The sequence below is a fragment of the Onychomys torridus genome, chromosome 1 (assembly GCF_903995425.1).
Source record: "Onychomys torridus chromosome 1, mOncTor1.1, whole genome shotgun sequence".
Taxonomy (NCBI): domain Eukaryota; kingdom Metazoa; phylum Chordata; class Mammalia; order Rodentia; family Cricetidae; genus Onychomys; species Onychomys torridus.
The window spans coordinates 139,875,670-139,900,331 of NC_050443.1; the positions used below are offsets into that span (position 1 = coordinate 139,875,670).

At 42.8% G+C, this 24,662-nt stretch overlaps 1 protein-coding gene across 1 annotated transcript in view; it reads right to left on the reverse strand.

Annotated features, from left to right (window-relative positions):
* Gda (guanine deaminase) overlaps positions 1-15,939 on the reverse strand; it is a 79,174-nt gene extending 63,235 nt beyond the window's left edge. Inside the window, exon 1 of the mRNA XM_036207463.1 lies at positions 15,671-15,939. Coding sequence (XP_036063356.1) covers positions 15,671-15,793 — 123 coding nt within the window. The 5' untranslated portion in view covers positions 15,794-15,939. The remainder of the gene's footprint in view (positions 1-15,670) is intronic.
* Between the last annotated feature and the right edge of the window lie 8,723 nt (positions 15,940-24,662).

Here is a 24,662-nt window from a genome sequence, read left to right on the forward strand (position 1 = left end):
AATCCAAGAATTCTCATTCAAATCATTTGGAAGATATTTTTGCCATTGTACATTTGACTGATGTCTCAAGTCAACTTTTTTAATCTGGTTAGCCCATGGCAAAAAAAAAAAAAAAAATCTAACCAACCATCATTTACCTAACATATACTCATCTAAATGCCTACCAGATTCAAGTACTGTCTACACAAAAGTGACGAAGCTAAGGACCTGTCTTCGAGATAAGGCTATAGGGGAGATTCCTGAGGTCAAAGAAAGGCCATAAGAGATTCTGAGCAGAAACAGGGGAGACAAAGAAGCCAGGGGTCAGCTTGCCGTGAGCTGAAGGGCAGGAGCACTTCATTTCACTGTCAGTAGTTCTGACAGAAGTGTCAGTAGGGGCTTCAGGACAGAAGTGACACTTAAGTTAGTGGATGTTGTTTGTTTTGTTTGCAACAGGGTCCCATGGAGACCAGGCTAGTCTCGAACCCATGCAGTTGAGATTGAGGCTGGCTTATAACTCTTCCTGAGCCTCCTGCCTCCGAGTCCTGATTGCTGGGATTACAGGTTGATATAACAAGGCTCAGCTCAAGATGACCCCTTAAAGATGCATTCTTACACTAGGCAGAAGGTAAAGGGATATGGACAAGGACACAAAGGCATAGCATATGGAAGGCTGGGAAATTACTAAGGCCAGGTGTAACCCATGGTGAGGCAACTGAGAGCCATGACATAGTGTTTTCTAGAACAGGTTGATGTGGTTGTCTGTTTTTGCTCTTTTGGAGGGCCCACCACCCAGCTCCTAAATAAGTCACACATGGAGGTTATTATTAATTATAAATGCCCAGCCTTAGCTTGGCTTGTTTCTAGCCAGCTTTTCTTAACTTTAAATTATCTCATCTGTCTTTTGCCTCTGGGATTTTATCTTCCTCTATTTCTGTATAGCTTTCCTTACTTCTTTCTCCGTGGCTTGCTGTGCAGCTGGGTGGCTGGCCCTTGATGTCCTCCTCTCCTTGTTCTCTCCTCTTTCTTCTTTCTCCCAGATTTCTCCTTCTATATATTCTGTCTGCCAGCCCCACCTATTCTTTCTCCTGCCTCACTATTGGCCATTCAGTTCTTTATTAAACCATCAGGTGTTTTAGACAGGCAAAGTGACACAGATTCAGAGAGTTAAACAAATGCAACAAAAGAATGCAACACATCTTTGCATCATTAAAATAATGTTCCACAGCATAAATAAATGTAACACACCTTATAATATTCTATGAGTTGATTTTCAGAACTTGTGGATAAAATGTTCATAGAAACACTGTTGATAGTAGCCAAAGGATGTAAACAACCTAAATGTTCTTCAGCTGAAGAACAGATCTTTTTTAATGTGGCATAACCAATCAATGAAATGGTATTGAGCTATAAAAAGGAATGAGTTTTGACACATGCCATGACACAATAAGCTTTGAAACTGTGCTAAGTGAATAAAGCTGTATACAAAAGATTATTAATTATTTATGCTCATTTGTTAACAAAATCTGACATATACAAATACACTTATAAAGGAAGCAAGTTAGTGACTCTAAAGGAACGAGGGAAGTTAGTTTGGTGCAGCTGCTCAATGGGTCATGAGTTTCCCTGGGGGAGTGAACAATTCCAGAACTAAATACTGGTGATGATAGTGACAAATGTCCAATGCTCTGAATACAGGAATCAAAACTGAATCACATTCTTTAAACTATGAAATATACGTTGCATATATTCTACTACAATTAAAAAAAAAAACAAGAGAATACAAAGATTAAAGTAAAAACACAAGCATTCAAAAAGTAAATAAATAAAACAGTCTGACAACACAAAGACTTAAAATTACTCTCCATGTAGCCAACTTTGCAGTCCTCACTGCAAAAGAAAGTGTTATTCGGGTTTAGTTTTAATATTTCTTTCCAGAAGTTTCACACACACACACACACACACACACACACACACATACACACACACACACACACACACTCTTCATATATACACACACATATGAATATATGAAATATAATAATGGGGGTGGCATGAGTGTATGGTCAAATACACCTTTTCTTTCCATAGAAGCTGTTGGGGAACTTTGGGTCTTAAAAAATGTATATCTCACTATACATAAGCCTTAAAGAACTCACTTTACATGAGAATTATCTTACCAGTAAACTGAGATTGATATACTTGGGGCATCTGTGTGGAGTTTGATGATGAAGGTTTATCAAAATATTTTTAAAACCCAGTAACAGGCAGAGAAGAGAAAGGACAGTATGGCCTCAGCTTCAGGTTCTACAGCGATGCCAGTGGGAGATAGAGAAGATGGCACTAGAGATGTTGATGGAGGAGGTTCGATCATAATGCATGAGGAACTATTTCTCCAGAGTAAGGTAACACTTCACAAACAGAGACTTCAACAATCAAAAAGGCTTCAGAAAACATAGTAATTAAAAGTTAAAGTTAATGTAATTTCTCCTCTCACATTAGTAAGTGAATGTGATTAAGGTAAATAAATAATGCTTCCACTGAAGAAAAGGGGAAAGGGAAAGGTCTTTGGAAGGTAAGACATAAGGTCAAAGCCACAGGAAGAAAGCTCTTTTGAGAGGTGTTCACACATATTGTTCAATTTTAGAAAGTATATCAGAATAGATGGATCTATGTTTGGAATTAAGTATAGCAAGCATAGGTCAGTCTATTACTTGGCCATATCAAGACAAAAGAAAAGTCAGTCAAATTATTATTACTGGACAGTTATCACAAAAGTAAAGTCAATACTCTAAGCTTGTGTCTTTTCTTTTTTAATAGAAGATGAAAAACGTCAATTCGTCCCCAAACAGTGGTCATGGGGACTCCTAAGATACACATGGAAAACATTCAGCACTAGTCCAGAATATGTGTGTTTGGTAACATGCACATGTTATTGCTGCTAACATCATCTGTTTGGTTTGTACCTGTGAGTTGTCATCCAGTGTCATGAGCAAGAAACTATATGCAAAATTTGAAGCTGATGTGTGCACGAAATGTATTGTCTTTTGACCATGTGACTTAATGCACAATTACCCAAGATAAGAGATGTGCTACTAATATTATAATTGATCTGTTTCTTAAATCTTATCTTAAATATAAAAGTTTCCATTGTGGTCAATCATCAAGTGAGAATTTACCTTGCATTATTGTTTTTAATGTCTTAAGTGTACCAGGAAAGGATGAAATATCACTCTACTTTCTAGAAGGGAAGCTAGATATTAAGATAATATGACCATATATGGGGATATGCTGAGGCCACAGAATGTGTATGACCATGAGGAACAATGGCAGCAGTGACCACCATGAACTTGGAAGAAAGGGGCTGTCCTCATTTAAGAACCAAATGACTGAAAGATCTTTGTTCAAACGTGAAGAAAAGCTCTCTGGCAGTAGCAGCTCTATCCTGTTCACAGCTGCAGCCTTAAAACAAGAGCAGCACCCTAGACATGGAGAGTCAGTCACTTCCTAGGACTAAGTGAATAATTGGATTATAAAATTCCCCAGAAATCTTTGTCACATGGAAAGAAAAGAAAGCAAGGTTCCAAAGCAAGTGACATGCATTGTCCAATAATTGCAATTGGGTAGGAACTCAAATTGATTCTCTTAAACACTGGGGGAATGTTTAAAAAGTGGAAGTATTAGTACTCAGGTTTAGCAGTACACGTCAGTGAATCATTCCAGTTTGCTTTCTGTTGCTGTGAGAACATGACCAAAGGCAAGTTGAAGGGCGGGCTTATTTGGCTTACAGGTCACAGTCCACCAAGAGAAGGCAGGGCAGGAACTCAAGCAGGAACCTGGAGACAGAAATGAAGCAGAGACCATGGAGGAACCCTGCTTACACCAGCTTGCTTCCCTTATCTTAGCTACCTTTCTTAGAGGCCTACTTGCCCAGGGTAGCACTGTCCACAGTGGTCTGGGCCCTCCCACATCAACCAGCAAACAAGAAAATGCCATTAAGATGTGCCCACAGGCCAATCTGAGTGATTATTCAGTTGAAGTTCTTTCTTTCCAGGTGATCTAGGTTTGTCAAGTTGGCAGCTGAAGCTAACGATGATGTATATCAAATACCAAAGCACTGAAATAGAGGCCAGACAGAGCCAGGGGCAGGACACAGATGCAGGAGCTTTACATGGGGTTCAGCATTAGTCTAGAAATTATGGTCATTTTATGCTATTCTTTGAAGAGTTGATGAAAATATTCATTTTATGGAAAAACACACCTATGGACAATGGAATAATTATGGGGGCAGGAGCAGAGACAAAGGAGAAATAGAGATGAATGGGTTTTGAAAGCAAGAAGACTGAGTCTCCCTTTTGACTCACTTTGAATCTAGCTCAATTCATCTGTTTAAGAACTCTCTTATCAACTTTTCCATAAAGAACACACACACACACACACACACACACACACACACACACACACACACACATTGTCTCAACCAATCATGCATTGTGGTTAGTGCTTTAGTTACTTACTTGTTGCTATAACAAACTGATGAAATGAACTTAAGGATGTGTTTGAGGATTTGGTGGTTAGTTTTAATTGTCATCTTAACACAATCTAGAATCAACTGAGAAAGGTATCCGTGAGAGATTGTCAGGTTGGCCTGTGCGCGTGTGTGTGGGAGACTGTCTGGATTACAGTTCATTGATATGGGAAGACCCAGCCCACTGTAGGCAGTATCGTTTCCTAGGTTTGGGTCCTGGACTGTAAAGCAGGGAAGGTGAGCTGAGTGGTGGCATGTATACATGCATACCTTCTCTCCTCTTGACTGTGGAAGTGACTAGCTGCTTCGAGTTCCTGCTCTGGCTTTCCACAGCGATGGACCGTAACCTCAAATTGTGAAATAACCCCTTTCTTTCCTAAGTTGCTTTGTGTCACAGTATTTCATCACAAGAGTGGAAATGAAAGAATAGAGGACACGGAAAAGCACAGTGGCGAGAGTGGCACAGAACTGTCACACTGTACCCACAGTCAAGCAGAGGAGAGAAGTGAACACACTTCTTGTCTTCTCTTTCACTCAGTCCAAGGCCCCAGCCCAGGGATATTGCTACCTACATCCTGGAAAGGTCTTCTGTACTCAGTTAAACTTCTCTGGAACCCCCTCATGGCCATGCTTCCAAGTGTACCTCTTGGGTGATTTCCAATAGAGACAAGTTGATGATAAAGACTGCCACAGTTAGATTAGTCTAAGACCACCATTTCTGTATGGCTTACAGAGGCTAAGATCATGAGAAGGCTGTGGATGTTTTTGATATATCCAGATGTTACTTAGATTTGATGGATTCTGTGAAATGATGGATAGGAGTATCTTTACTGACAACAAAAGAAAACAATACTGAAGGAAAAGACCAAAAAAGAGGGATTGCAGTTGCAAGGAGAAGAAACTAGAAGGGAAATGACAGGTCAGAGGTCTCAGACACCACTGCAGAATAAAGGATGGATCTCTTTGTCAGGAGTTCAAAGGGATGGGACCAAGGAGACAGAGCTAAAAGAGAAGGTTAATGTTTCAGTGGTTGAAATATACCTAGGGTAGTGTGTGTGTGTTCATGTTTATGAGTGAGTGTGTACACACAGGTCGTGATACAGGGAGGGGTTGTAGAGGTCAGGTGACCTGAGTTATCCTTGTCTTCAGCCTTGTTTGAGAACAGGCTCTCTTGTTTTTCTGCTGCTTACAGTAGAGAAGCAAGCCCCTGTCCATTCTCTTGGTGGGGACTTGCCATATCTAGGTAGGGACTTGCTGGGATTACAGATGCTTTTGTGACTTCTTCATGTTTCTCCTGGTTTCTGGGGATCCAAACTCAGGTCATCAGGCTTAAGAGGCACATTCTCAAACTGTGAAGCCATCCCCTAGCCCTAAAGGGGGTCTTTTAATCAGACCCTGAGAGATCTGAATGCTGAAGAGGAAATGGATTTGGATTCAAACAGCCTCGTTCTGTATCCCACTGGGAAAGCCACAGCATTTCTTTGGACTTCATGGTACTTGCAGCGGTAACCAACGATGGCACTGAACTTGAAGTCTAACTTTCATCAAAGGAAAGAGCTGTCGTGGAAAATCTGTACTGCACTGAAGTTGGAAAGTGCTGCTTCTGAGGCATTAGTCATAGAACCCAGTTATTTAGTATCCCAACCATGTAGCATACAGCAGGCACTCACTATCTGGAGAATAAATTGTTAAAAGTCTAATATATTTATAGGTAGTGGAATTAAGGAAAGTAATCTTCAATTCTTATGTTTCACCATAAAACAAAATCCTCTTAGAAACAACATCATTTCCAAAGCAGAATGGATTTAATCATCATCGCAGCTTCCGAACATTTGTATTTTGTTCAATAAAAATCACTTCTGAGACCATACTAAATTACATCAGATGTGTTCTTATTAAGGCACAAGAGGAAGGACAAATTGTGTAACGGCTGCTACAATTTTTCAGAACACCGAATAAATATTTACTGAGCACCTATACTATTTGAAAAAGCCTGCGTTTGCTGGAAAGTATTAGATACTTTGTGCTTTTTACAGATGCAACATGAGCATAAACTTACATTTTGAACTAGAACGTACACAAATCAGACACAGCAAATGCACATGAATTCTCTATCAGAAATAATAAATAAAGACAATAAAGGACGTCAAACAGAGGAAGAAGTAATTTAAAAATGATGAAAAGCTTTGTGATAGTATCTGAGTTGAACCTTGAGCACAAGCAGAAGGGAGACAAACAGCTTAGCTCGGAGCCGACATATCTTTGAGCTTAGTCCATTTCTACTGCTGGTTCTGCATCACCATGAATGCATAAGCTATTAATAAAACAGACTTGACAGAGTCCTGAGGTAGTGCAGAGCACCACAGAGTGAGACTGTGTGTGTGTGTGTGTGTGTGTGTGTGTGTGTGTGTGTGTGTGTGGTGTGTTGTCTCTTATGTATAAAGACACCAGTTTTGTAATGAGAACTGTACTCTGATTCACATACCAAGGACCCCACCTTCTAAACATCATCTTCAAATCAAGTGTCTGCCCTCTCAGTATCTCACAATGGGAATTAAACTTCAAAACATGAACCCTTGGTTATAGAGGCTCAGGTGTATAAGGGAATTTGTTCCAGGTAAATGAAGGAGCTGAGAGTTGAATTTAGAAGGCATCTCTTAATTACTAAGAAAATAACCTATTTAAAGTGTATGCAATAATGTATGGGCTGAGGAAGAAACTTTTATCCATTGGGAAGTGATGGCCAGAGAAACTTTGGAGAAACCAAGGCTGAGCTTTAAAAGAATATGATTTCAATGGGCTGGAGAGATGGCTCAGTGGTTTAGAGCACCAACTGCTCTTCCAAAAGTCCTGAGTTCAAGTTCCGGCAACCACATGGTGGCTCACAACCACCTGTAATGAGATCTGGTGCTCTCTTCTGGCCTGCAGGTACACATGTAGGCAGAATACTGTATATATAATAAATAAATCTTAAAAAAAAGAATATGATTTCAATTAGACACAGGTTGAGGGAAAATGGGATGTAAAAAAGGAGGGTTATTCTAGACTGAGAGACCAATGCCTCAAACATGGAGACATGAAAGGACATGGTGTGCTAGGGAACCATGGGAAATTTATCTAATCATCTCCAGCTCAGGGATGCATCATGGTGTGAGCAAGTCATACTCATTCTATTCCATTTTACAGAGAGATGACACTGGAAAAATATTAGAAAGAATTCCATGTCTAGAATTCCTCCAAAGACATTTGGACCTTACAATCAATAAATAGTAAGCCACAGATGGCTGCAGAAGAACTACCCATGATCCAAGAAAATAGCAGTCATATGGAGGAAACCCTAGAATAGAGAGAAAAACAAGATACTCTGATGTTTTAGTCAAGAGACAAAGAAGAGTTGGGAGAACAGTATTTGAAATGAATATGAATGGACAGTCCTGGAAACACATAGCTGGGCATGGCTGGGTATGAATGCCTGAACAGACATGGATGTTGGGCCAGTCAGAAGAAGATAGTGGGGAAAGCAGCTATTAATCCTTTGAAAATAATGTAATAGAGCCACCTGTTCAGGAAGGCATCCTTAGCAGGATTACTTAACAGCCCCCAGTGTAACTGGAATTATAAATAACAGAGATGTGAACTTTCTAGAAGTGGATACTTTAGACTTCATCCTCAAGTTAATCTTTACCATCTCCTCTCTTTGTTTGTCATTCTAAACCTACAGAGAGGCTACATCTGGATAGATCTTAATTACTGAATGACTTCTCTCTAACCTTAAGAACATCCAGTGAGCCCTGAAATGTCTTTCCATTTAAAAAGATACATTTTTAGTTACTTGTCATGTGTGTATCTGTATACCCATGCACACATATGACACTGTACATGTGGAGGTTAGAGGGCAATGTAGGGGATTCTAATCTCTCCTTCTAGTGTGTGGGTCCCAGGAAGTGGAATCAGGTTGTGAGCCTTGGCAGCAGATGCCATCACCTACTTAGCCATCTCAAAGGCCCAATATTTCTCCATTCTTTAGTTCTTTGTTTCTTTCTCTCTCTGACAAAAATCACTTGCTGTTTCATTCTCCAAAACAAAGAACTTGTGTCTAGCTGTCCGAGAAGCAGATTTGGGAACTAACCCCAGGAGATAGATGTCGCTTAAGATGTTTGGGAGAAGGCACATAGTCCAGCTGACTAGTTCCTCCCCAAGCCTTGTTGGACCTCCTTTCCCCCACATCCCAGTAAAGGGCTTTGTGGTCCCTAAGCCCAGGAAGACAGAGCTTTGAGAAAGTAACTACCCTCTAGCTTCTTTATATTGCCTTCCTTCCAACACTTGCCTCCCAAGACAGTCTGGACCTTTGCCTGTGATAATAATATGACTCTTTGAGGAGTGAAGTGTCCAGAGGTTAACATAATGAAGACACTTCACTAGTTCACAAAGGAAGTGGAAAGCAGGGAGTTTCAGGGTAGTTAAACTCTTCAAAGATGGCAGAGCCTTCTGAGTGTGTCTGTGAGGGAATTTGTGGAGATTTAGCCATGGGGGAAGCGCTTTCTCTCTCTCTCTCTCTCTCTCTCTCTCTCTCTCTCTCTCTCTCTCTCTCTCTCTCTGCTTCACTGCCATCATTAGGTGATTAGCCTTCTGGCCTTCACTAACTCATACCCCTATCACCATAATATACTTCACCATGGACCTAATAACAATGAAGTTAGCCAACCATGGACTGAACCTCTGAAACCATAAACCAAATATATCTTCCCTTAAGCTAGCTTTCTCTGATATTTTCTCACAGTGATTAAACAGTCTAGTGCAGTCATAGTCCCAGATGGTGGCAGCAACATCTCCAGGTATCCTTCCTCACATGAAAACATCTAAAGAAAGTATGGGCTTCTCTTACCACATCCTGGAAACTTCTGGGTCCACTTCCTATGTACCAGGATGTCATCATCAGCCATCCTTAGCTACCAAGAAAGCCAGGAAAATAAGGACCCGATAACTGGAAATAGGATTGTTAGGTAGCTACATGGGTATCAGCAGGCTTAGAGGCCAGTAAAGATGGACACTTGGCCCATAGTCAGCTTTGGACTTCATTGCCCCTTTTTCTGGGTAATATCAATTTTAAGAGAAGCATCCTAATGGCTCCTCTTTAAGACTTAAAATACTATACGAGAGAGAGGAGGTATCAGGGATTTCCTAAGGCCAATTAAGAGACAGTTGTTATCTATTGGTCAAAAGAAGGAGAACTGAATTCTACCTCTGGCTCTGGGTAGAGACTTGACATTCTAAACTAGCCCCAAATTTAGAATATCGTATTTGACTATCTCCTCCTCTAAGAGATTAACCCAACTGAATCTGACAATGAACTCCATAGGAGACATTGACAAAAGTTGGCACACCCTGAAGACCTACTGTAGTGGGACAGGCCCATAGGGTCAAGGAAATTGGCTCAAACCAGTTTCCAAGGCATGCACATAATGTACTTCCTTAAGAGCCAAACAACCTACTAAAGAAAGTAGAGAAATAATTGACCAGATAATGTACTTATACATTTCAAGAACCCATCCCTCCAAGCTACTGCTTATAGATCATCCCCTTGCCTACTTTCTGGGTTCTAACCAAAAGGCAGAACCTGTCCCTTGCTCCTTCCATCCCCTTTGATACAGGCCAAGATCCTAAGCACACTTGCCCTGACACACAGGATGTTCTCACAGTTTGACTGGAGACACTCAGCCCACCCTCCTCCAAAACAGTTGCTCTCTCATCTCCATTACTGGGTCTGCAGCTTTCTTGGACCCCAACTCAAAAGGTACCATTATCCCTCCTTCCCCACCACCCAGCAGCTGCTGAGATTTACAGCTTGACTAATACTCCATTCCTCTCAAACTCTAATAAAATGGTCCTTGAACTCCCTTCAGAACCCATTTTAAATTTTTTTTTTAATCAGTGAGACCAAGAATCCATAAAAGGGGACCATGATTCCAGGGTAACAGACTTTCCCTTGCTGGCTACTACCATGGTCTGTCTACAAGCCAAGTACATTAGAGGCTGATCAAATTCAGGAGGTGTTAGTTAAGAAGTAGTCATGGTTCTTGAATTTTTGCCACAAATACTTTTTGTTTGTGAATGTGTGTGTGTGTGTGTGTGTGTGTGTGTGTGTGTGTGTGTGTGTGTGTGTGTACATACCCATGTGTGTATATAAATGTTGCAGGCCAAGTATGTGGGAGAATGCTATGGACATGCTCTATAGAAGAGGTTGTATTTTTCTTGATCTCTTTCCATTGCATTGTTTGAGGCAAGGCCTCTCATTGAACTGGAAGTTCACTCTGGGTTAGTGTGGTTGGTCAGCAAGCTCCTAGGATCTACCTGTCTCTACCCCCACTCACCCCCAATGCTGCTGTGTGCAGCCATGCCCACATTTTAATGTAGGTGCTGTGGATTTGAACTTGGGCAAACAAGCCCTGCTATGAATATTGTAGATGAAGAAAATGGCTTCCAAGACTACAGAAATCAGAGGATAATCCTTTGATGCTTGGGCATGAATGCACCATTTTATGAAACCCATACTCCTACTCCAGCAGCCTCATAAGGGGTGGTTAAGTCCAATTTCTCTCTTCAAGACTAAGACAATATTCTGAGTTTGTGAGCTTGACAGGAAGGTGGATCTTCACCCTCCCAAGCAGGAAGAATGGATGACTCAGAGCCAGGGATTTGTAATTCAGACCAAGAACTCTATCAAAGCAAGATGGCAAAGCAATCTCAGGTGGAGGAGGATTTCCTCATCCCATCAATTTGGGGAACTGAAGAAACCTTTGCCAGACCCTTTCTCTGCATGTTTAAATCCTCTTTTCTTTCAGGTCCAGCTCAACAATTCCTTCCATCACTGGGTAGATGCTGCCTCCTGGTTTACATACACATATGTGTATATGCTTGGTAACCTGGTATGTGAGGTCCACATGCATTTATAGACACCACTCTGGGCTCCAGAAGTTAGAAATAAGACTATATGCACAAGCCATCATCCAGTTGACTAGACCTGAATAGCTCCCCATTCTGTCCACATCCTCCTCCTCCATGGACGGCAACTGTTAGTGTATACTGGCCCTGGATAACCACTCTGTCATGCGTTATTCCACATAGTTTACACTTATAAAATATTTTAATACTTCCCACTACCTAATGAGGTAATGATTGGAATTCTTTTGTATATAAGAAAACCTAGGAGTTGAAATGTTGAGTTGACCAGATTCACATAGGAGTGTGTTACAGAGGCAGCCTTAGGAGTTCATGAAACATTCTGCTACTGCTAAACCACTCTAGCTATCTCTAACCTCACTCCCTGGCATGTCCACATCCCTGCCCCAGTGCATTCTTTATCTTGAAGGATCCTTGTCCAACTCTACATGGCCTCTATCACCCTGCCATGTCTTACATTGTGTTATATCCTTCTCCTCCACTTTGGATTTCTAATTATCTTTGCCTTTCATCCTTTCTAACCCAAGGAATTTTTCCACAGCCATTCCTCTATGTAAAAGGTTCTGATCTTCTCCAAATCCAACCTGCCTATGGATTTTCACTCACCCTGCAGATCATTGTTTAAATATCACAATGTGTTCAGCTGGAGAAAACCTTCCCTCTATACGCAAACCATTCTGACAAGTCACAGCAGGTCTGCTATGTCTCACTAAATTACTGACCTCACTAAGGCTGTTTTCATACTTTATTCATTCATTTATCTTCAGTGATGAGGCCAGTTTTTGATTCAAAACTCATTCAAAACCAAGTTTGGTGCCTTGGCTAAAATTATATGTAATATGTGTGTCTGTCTGTGTGTGTTTTATGTGCATGTGTGCAATGGGTGTAGGTGCCCTTGAAGGCCAGAAGAGGGCATCAGTTCCCCTAAAACTAGAGAAACAGATAGTTGGGACCAGCCATGTGGGTGTTGAGAATTGAATCTGAGTTCTCTAGAAGAGCAGCCAGGCTTTTAACCACTGAGCCATCCCTCTAAAGTGTCAGCTTTAAGTTCAAGGGTTGTTCCTTAGGGAAGTAGACTGTTGGGGGAAATAGAACATGGTCTTTGGTCTGTATTTCAAAATCTGGTTAAACTACCACATCCTCAGATGTGCAATTTCTCCAACTGGCTTCTTCACTGTACTGGAAATAACGTTGCCAATGTGGCCTAGTGACCTAGCAGCTAAGGATCCTGGGAGCTTTCCCAGGGACAGCTCTGAGTCACGATGCATAATGGCTGACACAATCACAAAAATGCACCACTGAGGTCCAGCAACAGTGCCTCTTTCCACAAGGCTTGCCCCAGGCCGCAGCTTTCTTCTCTGCCACTTAGCTGCACAGGTGCCACCACAGGGAAAGGTGCGAAATGGCCACACTGAGCAAGAGGCTTGGGGCTTACCAGGGGCAGAGGAAAGGAAGGGGCCAAAATGACCACAGTTTGAGAGCAGCATCAATTAAGTGCAGACATTGTCACACATCAGCTCATTCTATATCTGATTCAAACCTGATTCTTCAAAGGAGAGAGCCAAGGCTTGGGAGAGATTTGATGTCTCATTCATGGTCTCAAAGCAGGTGAACCCAGGGCTTCATCTCTACAGAGAATTTGCTTCTAACACCCAGGGCACTACCTCCATACGGGCACACTTCCTCACTCTGGTTTCTCTGTAAGTGACATTGAACATTCCAACCTTGATGATTCTTTAAAGTCAACTTGACCCTGACATATGTGGGGAAAACTAGGTAATAGTAATATTTGAGCACACTGTGTTTCAAGATTAATGAAACATTTGAAAATGAATTATACATTTTGGAATCTTTATTTTTAAAAAGCTGCATGCTGCTTAAGTGTAAAAATTAACCCTGAATTCTAAATAATACCAAAATATTGGCTAACAGAGGGCTTTTTTTGTTTTGCCTTTTAAAAAATTAACTCATTTTTTAATGTGTTGTACTTGAATGAATTAAACACAGTCACTGTTGTTGGGTTAGATCTAGGAAAAAGAAGACAAGGAAAACTGTCCCTTCTCTACGATGTTGCCCCAGACTTAGGTCTGGAGTAAGATGAGTTTTGGACATTTCACACAATAGGTCCACCAGGATCACCCAGGATTTAATTCACCCACTGCCTTACCCAAGTCTCCAGAGATGCCTGTACGAATCCAACTCGAGGCCTATGCATTTGGGTTCTCTGAGGATGCTGTGTGGCAGCCAGTGTTCTCACAAGGCATCTAGAGACTCCCAGTCCATCTCTGACATTAGCTGTTAGAGCTCAGGACAGCTCAGAGGTGCCTGAGCCTGATGATTCCAAATGTTAACTTACTCACTTCAAGGACATACTCATTTTTAATATACCTTGGAATGCTTAAATAGTAAGTACATAAGTAAGCAGTTTATCTTAGCAGCCTTAAATGTGAGGCGTTCGCTACTTCAACATGAGGGAAATCAAATACCAAACTAGATACCACATCCTTGCCCTTTAAGGTTAGGGAAGGGATAAGTAACTGTCTTGCACCCAGGAGAGAGACCAACAGTTAACAATCCACCAGCAAGAGAGTTTCAGCTGAAATCTTGACTGGCTTGCCTCTGTGGCTGATTCCCAGTTCATTTTGTCTCATGTGAATGGCACACCAAGCAAACTGAGAGCCTCAGCATGCTCCAAGAGAAACACATTCTCTGACTCAGCCACTAATTGCATGTTCAGGACACACTTATTCTTCTGTATAAACTTAAGGAAAGGTTAATTTTCTGATAACTTACTCCCTTTTCCTTCTTATTTCCATCACGTCCCCAAACCTACGTCACTTCAGTTACACATCTATTAGAGCGGAGGAAATAGGAGGTGAATTGCAAAAACGAAAGCTAACCGAAAAGCTCTTGTGGTCAAAGTCGCATCTCCTCTCTGTCACAGTCTCCCAGTGCCCGTGTTTGGTTTCTTATACCATGTAGGAGTTCACTGAAATTGAGGGTCATGCCCCTATACGTGGAGCGGATGTGCAGGTCCCCAGGTTTATCAGCATCTCCATTAGGTGAGCTCTGGGACTTTCATCACATTGGAAACACAACATTATGCTTCCCAATGTACACAAACAGCAACAACAAAGTCAAGTACCATGAGAAAACAAGGTTTAGGGAGCCTGTGTGGTGGCTTAGCAGGTAAAGGTGTGTGCCACCAAGCCTGAGAACCTGAGTTCAGTCCCTGGAATCCACATGGAGGAAAGAGACAGCCAATCCCCACAAGTTGTTCTCTGACCACACATTCTACTTGGCACATACACACACACACACACACACACACACACACACACACACACACACGTTAACAAGTTTAGATCTTATTATTCCCAAGTACAAGTTGTAATTCCATACTGTCAGTGGCACCTATAGCCTTCAGTCTGGCAGACCACAAACAGGTATACTCTGAGAAATAGTTAACATATCCCGTTCTTCCCCAAAACGAAATGACTTCATGTACCAAACTGTCCAGCACATTGCTAATGTACGTAGTTACCATCTGTATGAACAAGGAAGTAGGCATCAGACATCATATAACACTTGTGGAAATCTAATTGGGTGGGGGGTATAAAACCTATAATCATAGAAGGCATTTTGAACTTTAAAATGAAACCGATTGTTTTGATGCATATGGCTGTGTGTGTGTGTGTGTGTGTGTGTGTGTGTGTGTGTGTGTGTGAGAGAGAGAGAGAGAGAGAGAGAGAGAGAGAGAAAGAATTTTCCAGTTCTATTCTCTCCAGCATTAAATGTGTGTAGCCTGTAGCATTAATGCATTGTTTGATAAACGATCCTGTGAATGAAGCCAGGTGTTTTTGCTTATTCTACCTGCTGAATTCAGTAAACAACACTAATCCAATGATACCTCCCACCCCCACTCCGTCAGCTTTGTGGCAAGAAATCCAACCACATTTTCTAAGGGTTCCTACAGTTTGGTGCGAGTACTCTACCGCTCTTAGCTTCCTGGGTGTCATTCCACCCAAGCCAGGCTACGAACCTAGTGACCAGGCTGTCTACATTCCCTAGGAGCCAAACTCTCAAGTTCAACTCCAGAGCCACGGTGGTCACTCTGTGCCGGAGCGAAGAACCCAGAATGCGCAGCATCGCGCCAGGGTCCCTCCACCTGTCCGCGGTGCGCAGGACCCCGCGTCCACTCACTTTGCCGCTGTCGCTCACGCCGAGGAGGTGATCGCGAAGCACCTCCATGGGGCAGGTCCAGGTGGAGTGGACGAAAGTCCCTCGGAAGATGTGCGCCAGCGGCGGCGTCCGAGCCGCACACATGGCAGCGGCGGGGCAGCGCGAGTCCTCAGGCCAAGGAGAGCGCACCGGGCGGGCGCAGAGCAGTCCCTGCGGCTGCGGAGCGAGCGGGAGCTGCTGAGGCTCGGGCCCTCGTCCTGCCCCCGCTTCCCCAGGCGATCGCCTGCCCCCTGCAGGCCGCGCCCAGGGGCTGGCTCTCTGCCTCCTCGATGCCAATAGGATTTTTCTCCTGTGAGTTGGCTCCGGCTCCCGTGGGGTGTGGTTTTCCTCCCCACCCCTGCGTTGGTTTTGGATGTGTTAACTCCTTGAGTTATCGAAATCAAGCTGCTCTACCTCGCTTTCATGGCACACCTAAGAGTCATCACTGAGCCTCCTACACTCGTAGGACCATTCACAGCCTCAACTTGAGCACCAGGTTCTGAACTTGCACAAACGCGGTGATGAGTGAAAGGTCGATTGAAGCGGTCCACCTTGTGGCCAGTTTCCTTTTCTGAGTGTGCAGGCTGCAGAATGTGTTCATTCTTTGCTGGGGTTCTGGACGCTTGTCTTACAGAACCCTACCACCAAGAGTTAATCTGGATCTCAAAGTCCCTCTCTTCAACTGGGGTCAATATTTTAGTCCTTGCGCCCACCCACATACAATATCAAGGCCGACTTTTTCTTGTCTAAGGTAGATGACTCATTTGCTTTATTCAGTTGTACAAGAGGAGAAAACAAGGCTCCCAGGCTAAACAGCAGCTGTGAGCCGAAGTACGTGGATAGGAATCTAGAGAGCATCTGCAAGGCTGTGAGCCTGAGGTCCTCAACTCTCTTTCGTGAAAACAGGACTTTGGACAAGTGACTGCAAAGCCTGTCCCGGTTCCCTCCTCAGGCTCTTGGAGTTCGGTTGTAGGCTCAGGATATTTGGTTGCCTGGAGGGTGTGGATACGAGGTTCTCGCTGCTGCTCCCCACAGCAATGGGCTTCCTGTGAACCTGAAGGGGAGCTCTCTTGTCACAGCTTTGCCTCAAGTGACAGCTCCATGAAGTGACTGTCCCTGCCCGAGAGATAGCTGCCGCCTACCCGGAAGGTTTTCCTGCTACTTCCGTCTTCATATCCATCCTCGGGAACTTCATGTTTTTCCTTTTGCTTGTTACCATCTCTTTTTAATGTTAATACAGTATTCTTTGAGAATATCATGCAATGTACTCCGATCATATCTACCCACTACCCCGTTCTTCCTCTTAACTCCACAGCCTCTCTTTTTCCCTTCTCTCTTTAATATTATTGCTATGTGACTACATGTGTATAAAGCAGTGCCCTCTGCCTTATGAGTCCATTTACTTTTGCTCATATGTGTATGTTTTTAGGAGTGACTACTTGGTACTAGATAACTAATTACAGACTCATCCCTGGGCAAGACTGACTCTCCTTCTCAGCTCCCATTAATTGCCTGTAGCTCTTCATCTAGAGGAGAGGCCTTCTGATATGTTCCCCATCCAAGCTTGCTTCTCAGCTGATGTTCAGGTCTCATGTAGGCTACTATAATTGCTGAAATCTCATGGGTGCAACTTTCCTACAATATAGAAGTCATGATCTTGAAACAGACATCTCGCTCCTCTGGCTCTTAAAAATCTTCCCATCCCCTTTTTCTCACGTTCCCTGAAACATTGATACAAGAGTTGTGTTGTGGATATACCAGTTGGGGCTGGGCACCCCACAATTGTTCTCTGCATTATGGTCAGTTGTGGATTTCTGTAATGGTGTCTGCTGCAAGAAGCAGCCTCCTTGATGAAAGGTGAGAGTTATGCTTATCTGTGGATATAAGGATAAGTATTTAGGATGTAGTTAAAATTTTTACTGGTTTAGTAAAGAGGCAATAGTAGGTTCTCCTCTAGGGCACATGGCCTCCCCAGTGATCAGTATTTGGCCAGGTTTACAGGTTCAAAGCTGAATTACCTCCTATTGAGTGGGCCTTAAGTGTTATCAGACAGCTGTTGGTTATCTTCAAAATATAAGTGCCACTTTTGCACCGTTGGGTATATCCTGTCATGCTGGTCATTGTTGTAGTTGGTGGGCACCACAGCTCGATAGGACTGTTCCTCAGTTGGCACAGCACCTTTTGGTACTATGAGAGGCAATCCTCAAAGAGAAGGCTTCCAGGTCAAGCCAGCGTTATCCTTCCAGCTCCAAACAGTGTCGTGTCTTTAGCAACAGGGACTTAACTTCAGATCTGGGAGGCAGCCAGGAACAATGCAATAGCCTAACTTGTTCTGGCTTTTATGAGGTCTCCTGGACTCCCTGAACAACAACTTGAAAAGAGGTTTATCATGCCTGGTAATTTATTTCCATTTCTACTATCCACATGTGTATGTACTGGTGCACATAACAGAAATACCAGAAGAACAAAGGGACTGTCCAATGCTTGAATGATGGCTGGTGTTCCTTGCATATTTATTAAATGAATGGGTGTACTTTTCTCTTCCTGTAAGCAGAACACCAATGAAGATACATATCTACTTTGACTCCCATAGAAAGGGTGAGCCCTCCCTGCAGCACCTGAGCTGATTCTCACTGAAGTGAGCTTTTCATGACATGATGCTGGCTTTCATATAAATTATTCATTTATTTACTCAGTCCCTTCACTTCCTCTCCACAAGGTAACAGTTACAAATTCATCCCCACTTACACTGAACTTTCCTAGTTTCAGCCCCTAAAGTCTTAAGATTTGAGAAAACGCTCAGTTCCAGGCACTTGGAGATGGTTGGTCACCTGCCAATGACTCGAGGTGCAGGCCGTGGCACAAGGGACCCGCTCGAGTCATGAGGCAGAGGACGTTGCTTGACAAAATTCCAGCGAAACTTTACTGAAACTCAATCGCCTGCACACTTTCACTTTTAGGAGCCCTTGTTTGCAACTGCTCTAAAAGTGAAAGTCTTTTGCTTTCATTTTTAGGAGAAGTTGTTTGCATAATGGGGAGTTTTGTGTTTATGCAGCCCATGGGGGAAACTTCGAAGACAGGGTTGTGGCCTAAAAGAAAAGTCACAGAAGAGTCTTCCTTACGCCCCAAGGACTGTGATCAGGTGGATTCTGAGAAATTTCATGTTCATTTCTGGATACAAGATGTTACAACTATACCCTCTTCTGTGAAGCTGACAAGGATAGTTGGGTCAGAACGTTACCAAGGGCTGGTTGGGCTCCCATAAACCTGTTCCCACTATAAAACTCCTTTACCTAGGGTATGAATCATGTAAGATGGATGGCAGGTTATGGATTCCTCCCAGAGGGAAAAACTCAGTTGCTCATCTTCCTGATTTGAATGCACTATTGCCCTATACTAGACCCTATATAGAGGAAATAAGAATGGTGTAGGTTGATGGAAAAAGAATCAGTACCAGGATCTTCCTTTCTGGGAGCATCTGAAAAAAGCAGGCCCCTATTGTGGAACTAAGGAACAGAGAATGTTATAATCAGCTAGTTAAATGCTTAGTATAAGACATATTGTAAGACTTGCATTTTAGAAGACATTAAATGATTCTACAAGTAACTTGGTTAAGGTTAAAAAAAAGTTTCAGACTGTCTAACACATTGTAACCATTTGAACACTGGCTGTAAAAGTAGGTCTATGCTTTAAGAAACTTGCAACTTCTGAGTTGGCAGATGCTGTCCGAAGATGTTTTGGGTAAGACTGTTCTGTACTTTACTTTTTCACCCTGGATATTTAATGAGGAAGTGAAAAGGGGATCCAGGGCTATGTTAGATGAAACCTCCCTTTCTTGGAATCATAGATGAAACATGTGATGCTTGCCAAAATGACTTATGCAGTGAATATGCTATCTAAACAAAGAGTGTCTCTGGTTGGGAGCAAGAGCTGCGGGACTCTCAGCTGTGCGTCCATCCACTTCTTCCTCCTCTGCCTCCACACTGCCTCTTCAGAACCTAAACCAGACCCTTCTGAAGCTGGACTTCAGCAGTCTCAGAATTCAGAACCCTCCGGCCACACTCCTTATACCTACTTCTTGGGGACTCCAGCTATGTTACCCTTACTTTCTCTTCACCCTGCAAGCCACCAGACCTCCTTGTGTCCCAAAATCTAGTACACTGGAAACACTCCCTTCCCCTAAGCTGATGCAAACACAAATGTGAGCAGGAAAGATGCAGAAAATGTCTGTATTTAGTTTGAAAGAGGGTTTGTTTGATGTTTCCAACACACACACTGGTTCCCTAAAACAGATACAGTTAATCAGTTTTTCAGTGAAAGAATTCTCATTTCCAACAGTTAAAACTATATTTGTGGCTTATCATGCAATATACACTGTAGCTGGGCACAAGGACACAAGCCTGCAATCCCAGCTACTGGGATGCCAAGAAAGGAGGATCCTTTGAACTCCTCAGCTCAAGACCAGCCTAAATACAATGTATTATACAGTTGTTAATATAACAGGTAAATATATAACCACATGTGAAGTGTAATACCATGCTAAGTTTATAAAATGCTATCTGTGCTGTAATTCAAGTCATGAAAGTCTCTGAGCATGTAGAATTAGAGAGTAACATCAGAACAATGGAAAATATTCTGCTGAGATAATGGAATCAATATAGCATTTTGTTTTGATGCTTATCATGCCATTGTCATGTGCTTTATAGGATAAATAGACATTGGGTGCCTTTATATACAGTGAATCTTGCACCGAGGAATGGCCTGGGTCCCTGGGTAACATGAGTTAGCATTCTACAAGATGAGTTAAGTGCTAGCTCCTTGAGCAATGCATGGTTCCATTCTATTCTCAGGCATGTTGTTGGCATACAGACTCAGGATGCAGAAACCCAAGAGCCAGCCCAAAAGTCATGATCTTCCCACTCATTTTTGACTCTCCACCATCAGACTTGGGGCTCCCTCAGACTTTGGATCTCATCCTGGTGTCTCCAGGATACTGAGGTTTGGAGGAAGAAAGGAGAACAAAAATATTCTACTTGCCTTCAGAACATAGTCTTTGTATCTCTGGGGTCCAAGCCCCTGTGACAGCTGCTTTTATGTTAATTTGATGCAGGCTAGAGTCATTTGGAAAGCAGGAACCTCAGTTGAGAGAAATGCCCTCACCAAATTGGCTTGTGGGAAAGTCTATTTGGCTTTTTTTTTTCCCCATAAAAGATAGACATAGGAAGGCCCAGCCCACTATGGGTGATGCGTCCCTGGACACTCGGGATGTATAAGAAAGCAAACTGAGCAATCCATGAAGAGCAAGCCAGTAAACAGTGTCCCTCCATAACTTTAGTTCCTGATTTCAGGCTCCTGCCCTGACTTTGATAACAAACTATGATGTGGAACCATAAACTGAAATAAACACTTTACTCCCCAAATTGCTTTTTGTCATGGTGTTTTATCATAGCAATAGAAACCTAACTAAAATAGTCCCACATTTCACTTCCTTTCATAAAAAAAAAAAAGGAAAGAAAGAAAAGGAAAAGAAAAAGACCTCTGCATTGGCAGGGAACATTCCTGAAGTAGCCACTGGTGACATTTTTAGAATCATTTCCCTTCCCTTTCCCACAGATCATGGATCTGCCCTGCTCATATCCCCCCTGCCTTTTGGTACCCCTTTCCCAGCTGACATCACGGCTCATGACTCCCCACCTCTAAATGCTTCAGCTGAGTTAAGCACCCCACCCTTCTCATCCAGGGCATCTACACCTCTGATCTCTCAGATGGTAAGTGGTCCCTTTGGGATGTTGTTTTTCTTTTCCTCACTATCTTCAGAAAGCAAGGACCATATCTCTTCCCTTCCTTTCTTTCCATTGATCTCCTTTAGATGGTGCCTGATCAATGCTCAGAAGGTTAAGCACGTGAATGTCTGAAGAAGGTTCTGCTGCCCATGATTGGTGACTAAACGTTAACAGGCAAAGCAATGAGTTCAGGCTAATGGTGAGCAACTCACCAGGGCTACCACTTAAGACACACCTGGATTTCATTTATTCTATTTTTTTTAGAGTTTCATAATAAAAAATTTCAAACACATCAACTGAAATGCATCATTTCTCAAGATCATAATTCTCCTTAATTCACATGGAGTCAGATGTTCCCCTCAAGTCCTCAAAATTGGTTTAAGTGTGTTCTAAACCTTAAAATCGTCAAGGCAAAGTACTAGATTGAAGCATAATCGACGATTGTGACATCTGGCTGTGTGGTTATCTCTGCAGCTCCCTCCTGGGAGCCACAGCCTGACTGTTCAGAAAGGCTTGCCTTCTACTACCCCATTTTGGTCTCACAACAACCCTGTGAAGCATCAAGACAGTTATGTTTGAACATGTTACAGAGGAACCTTAGGGTCCCTATGCAGTTAGCACAGAATGGACCTAGGTAGACGACTCCCAGGTTTCCCCCACAGACTTGCTGTGGTCAGCTGTGGGGTTGCACATTAAGCTTGGCTGAAGTTCCCTTGGTCACTGTTGTGTGTTGTACCATCTCCAGGGTTCACACTGTATTGCATTTCTACCAGCTACTGGTGACACACAGCTAGCTAGGTGGAAGGGAGACCAACGTGTGAACAGTTAGGTTTGAGGAGCACAGCACCACAGTCAGCACAGATCAGTAGGAGCATCCAGGAAGAAGAATTCATGTTTTTATGAGGTGCAGATTGAGAAGAGCAAGCAGGTCAATGTTAGCTGCATCTCTTCTCCTATCTAGGAGAGTTGCCATCACGGTCAAGTAAATGCCTGCCTATTTTATTTATTCTTTTAGTGTAGCTAAATCTATCAGTTTCCATAGCACCCTGTGGTCACCATGGAAACTCTGACAAGCTCATTATGCTTTAAGGGAGAAAAAAAAAGATACACCGAAAAATTTGAGGTGGGATAAATGGATTCCTTTTAAAACTGTATTCTTCTGAGTGGGAAGCTTTGATGAGGAGCGAATCATAATGCTTTTGATTTTCCAGTTTTGAAGTGAAAGCACCGGTTTACCTATCCTGAGCCCTTCCCCCACTGCGTTATCTGACAGTGGATGTGCCTGTGTCTCACTTGCTTGGTTACTGCTAGTAGAGGGGTGGTCCAATATTTACCTTGCTGATTTTTGTGAGACAATGGTACAGATACTTAAATATGTTGTCCAGGGAGCCTTTATGGGCCGCCCCTACCCCAAGTGCTGCTCAGTACTATGGCTACAACCTGTGTGGCCCCGATATTGTCCTGTCCATGCGGAATATCCACTAGCCTTCCTTCTCTGTGCCGTCTCCACAAGGAAAATGAATGACTTTTTTCACGTCACCATAGCATCTCTCTAGCACAACTGGAGGATGGCGCAATATCCAAAATGCCTCCGTGCCAGATTCTACATGACGTGAACATAATAACAGGCACTTAGGGCAGTGCTGAAGGGGCATACTGATGACAATGTAGACATGTGCTCTTTTACCATTTTAAAGAAATCTGCTGTTTAAGGAGTCACTTCGTCACTTGCGTCAAATTGGAGTGTGTGTATTTTTTTTAAGAGTTGAGCATAAAAGACAACAGCCACCATCTCACTACCCAGATGTCCCATCTGCGTTAGCACCCACATCCCTTTCTCAGAAAAGATAATAACACAGTTTAAGTTCATGACAGAGGAAATTAGACTAGAGGAAAAGCCACCTCTAGTTTGGAGAAGGGCAATGAAATTATAGAAATGGCTACATTTGCCCGAATTTTAATGAAGGACAGGAAATTTCTCAATAACAGTGTTGAGTTGTGATTCAAACTTATTTCGCCCCAAGTAGAGGGGACTTTTCCAGGCTGGAGGGCTGGAGGGACTCAATAAACAGAGGTCTCCTAACCAACTTGTTGTTGGTGAGGCTCAGGAGACAGCTCGGCAAATCTCTGCTTTTGCCTTTCCCAGTGTGACAGCAAGCTTGGGGTAAATGTGGCTCTGGGTCACCTTGTGCATGTTTGTGCTCCAATAAGGAGATGTTTCTACTGCCAAGGGACAAACAATAAACAGTACCTTCAGGTCCCCATTCCAACTGGCCAGTGCTACTTGGGTAAGCCATTCCATGTGCTAGGAGGGTGGAGTCTGTACTTAGAAGACCAGAAGTCACACATTGCCACTGGCTCCACATACTTCTTCCATCCCTGGGACCCTCATTCTCCTTTTTCTGGCTCAGACATTACATTTCAAGAGCATGTTGTCTATCAAAGAAGGTAATATAAAATAGATAAAACAGACATTCAACACATGGGTTAAGTAAGTGCTTTCTTCAAGTCGGAGCTCCCAGCTGGCATAAACTGCCCAGTATCATGTTGAGTTCATGTGATCAATTCAGATGAAAAGCAGAGCCAATATCTTATTTGACTTTTGCAATCTACCTCTGGTTGGAAGATTTTATCAAAATCATGCGAAATGTTAGAATCATCTTAGGGAACATCTGAATCTATGTGATAAACCTCCTCAGCATTCTGGACATTCGTTCCATAAACACTGAAGTAGGTTAGGGAAGACACTAGCCTGGCTTCTCACATTCTGGGAGACTAGTTGTGAATCTTCCTGCCTTAAAATAGAAAAATGCATCCACTTCCACTGTGTCACATTGACAAATAAACTCTCCAAGATGGTGCTAAGTTTTGAGACAGGGGAGAGAAGTCAGCTAGACTTCATTAACCAGCTCAAGCACATACGTCAATGAGTTCAAGACAAGAGTCATTCAGAAGTGGAAGATGACTTGGATAGCTCAGCCAGCTAACAAGCCGGGATGGACTACATGCTTAGTTGCTTCCTGTACGCATCTGAACTCCACATTCATAGAAACCACGCTGAATTTGGCCTCCAGCCTAGCAGAAAGCCACACACTGCTGTCACAATAGAAGCTGTGATTCAGTACCCCCTAGGCATAGGAAGGTAGGAAATTAACAACAACAACAAAAAAAAAACTATAAAGACCAATCAA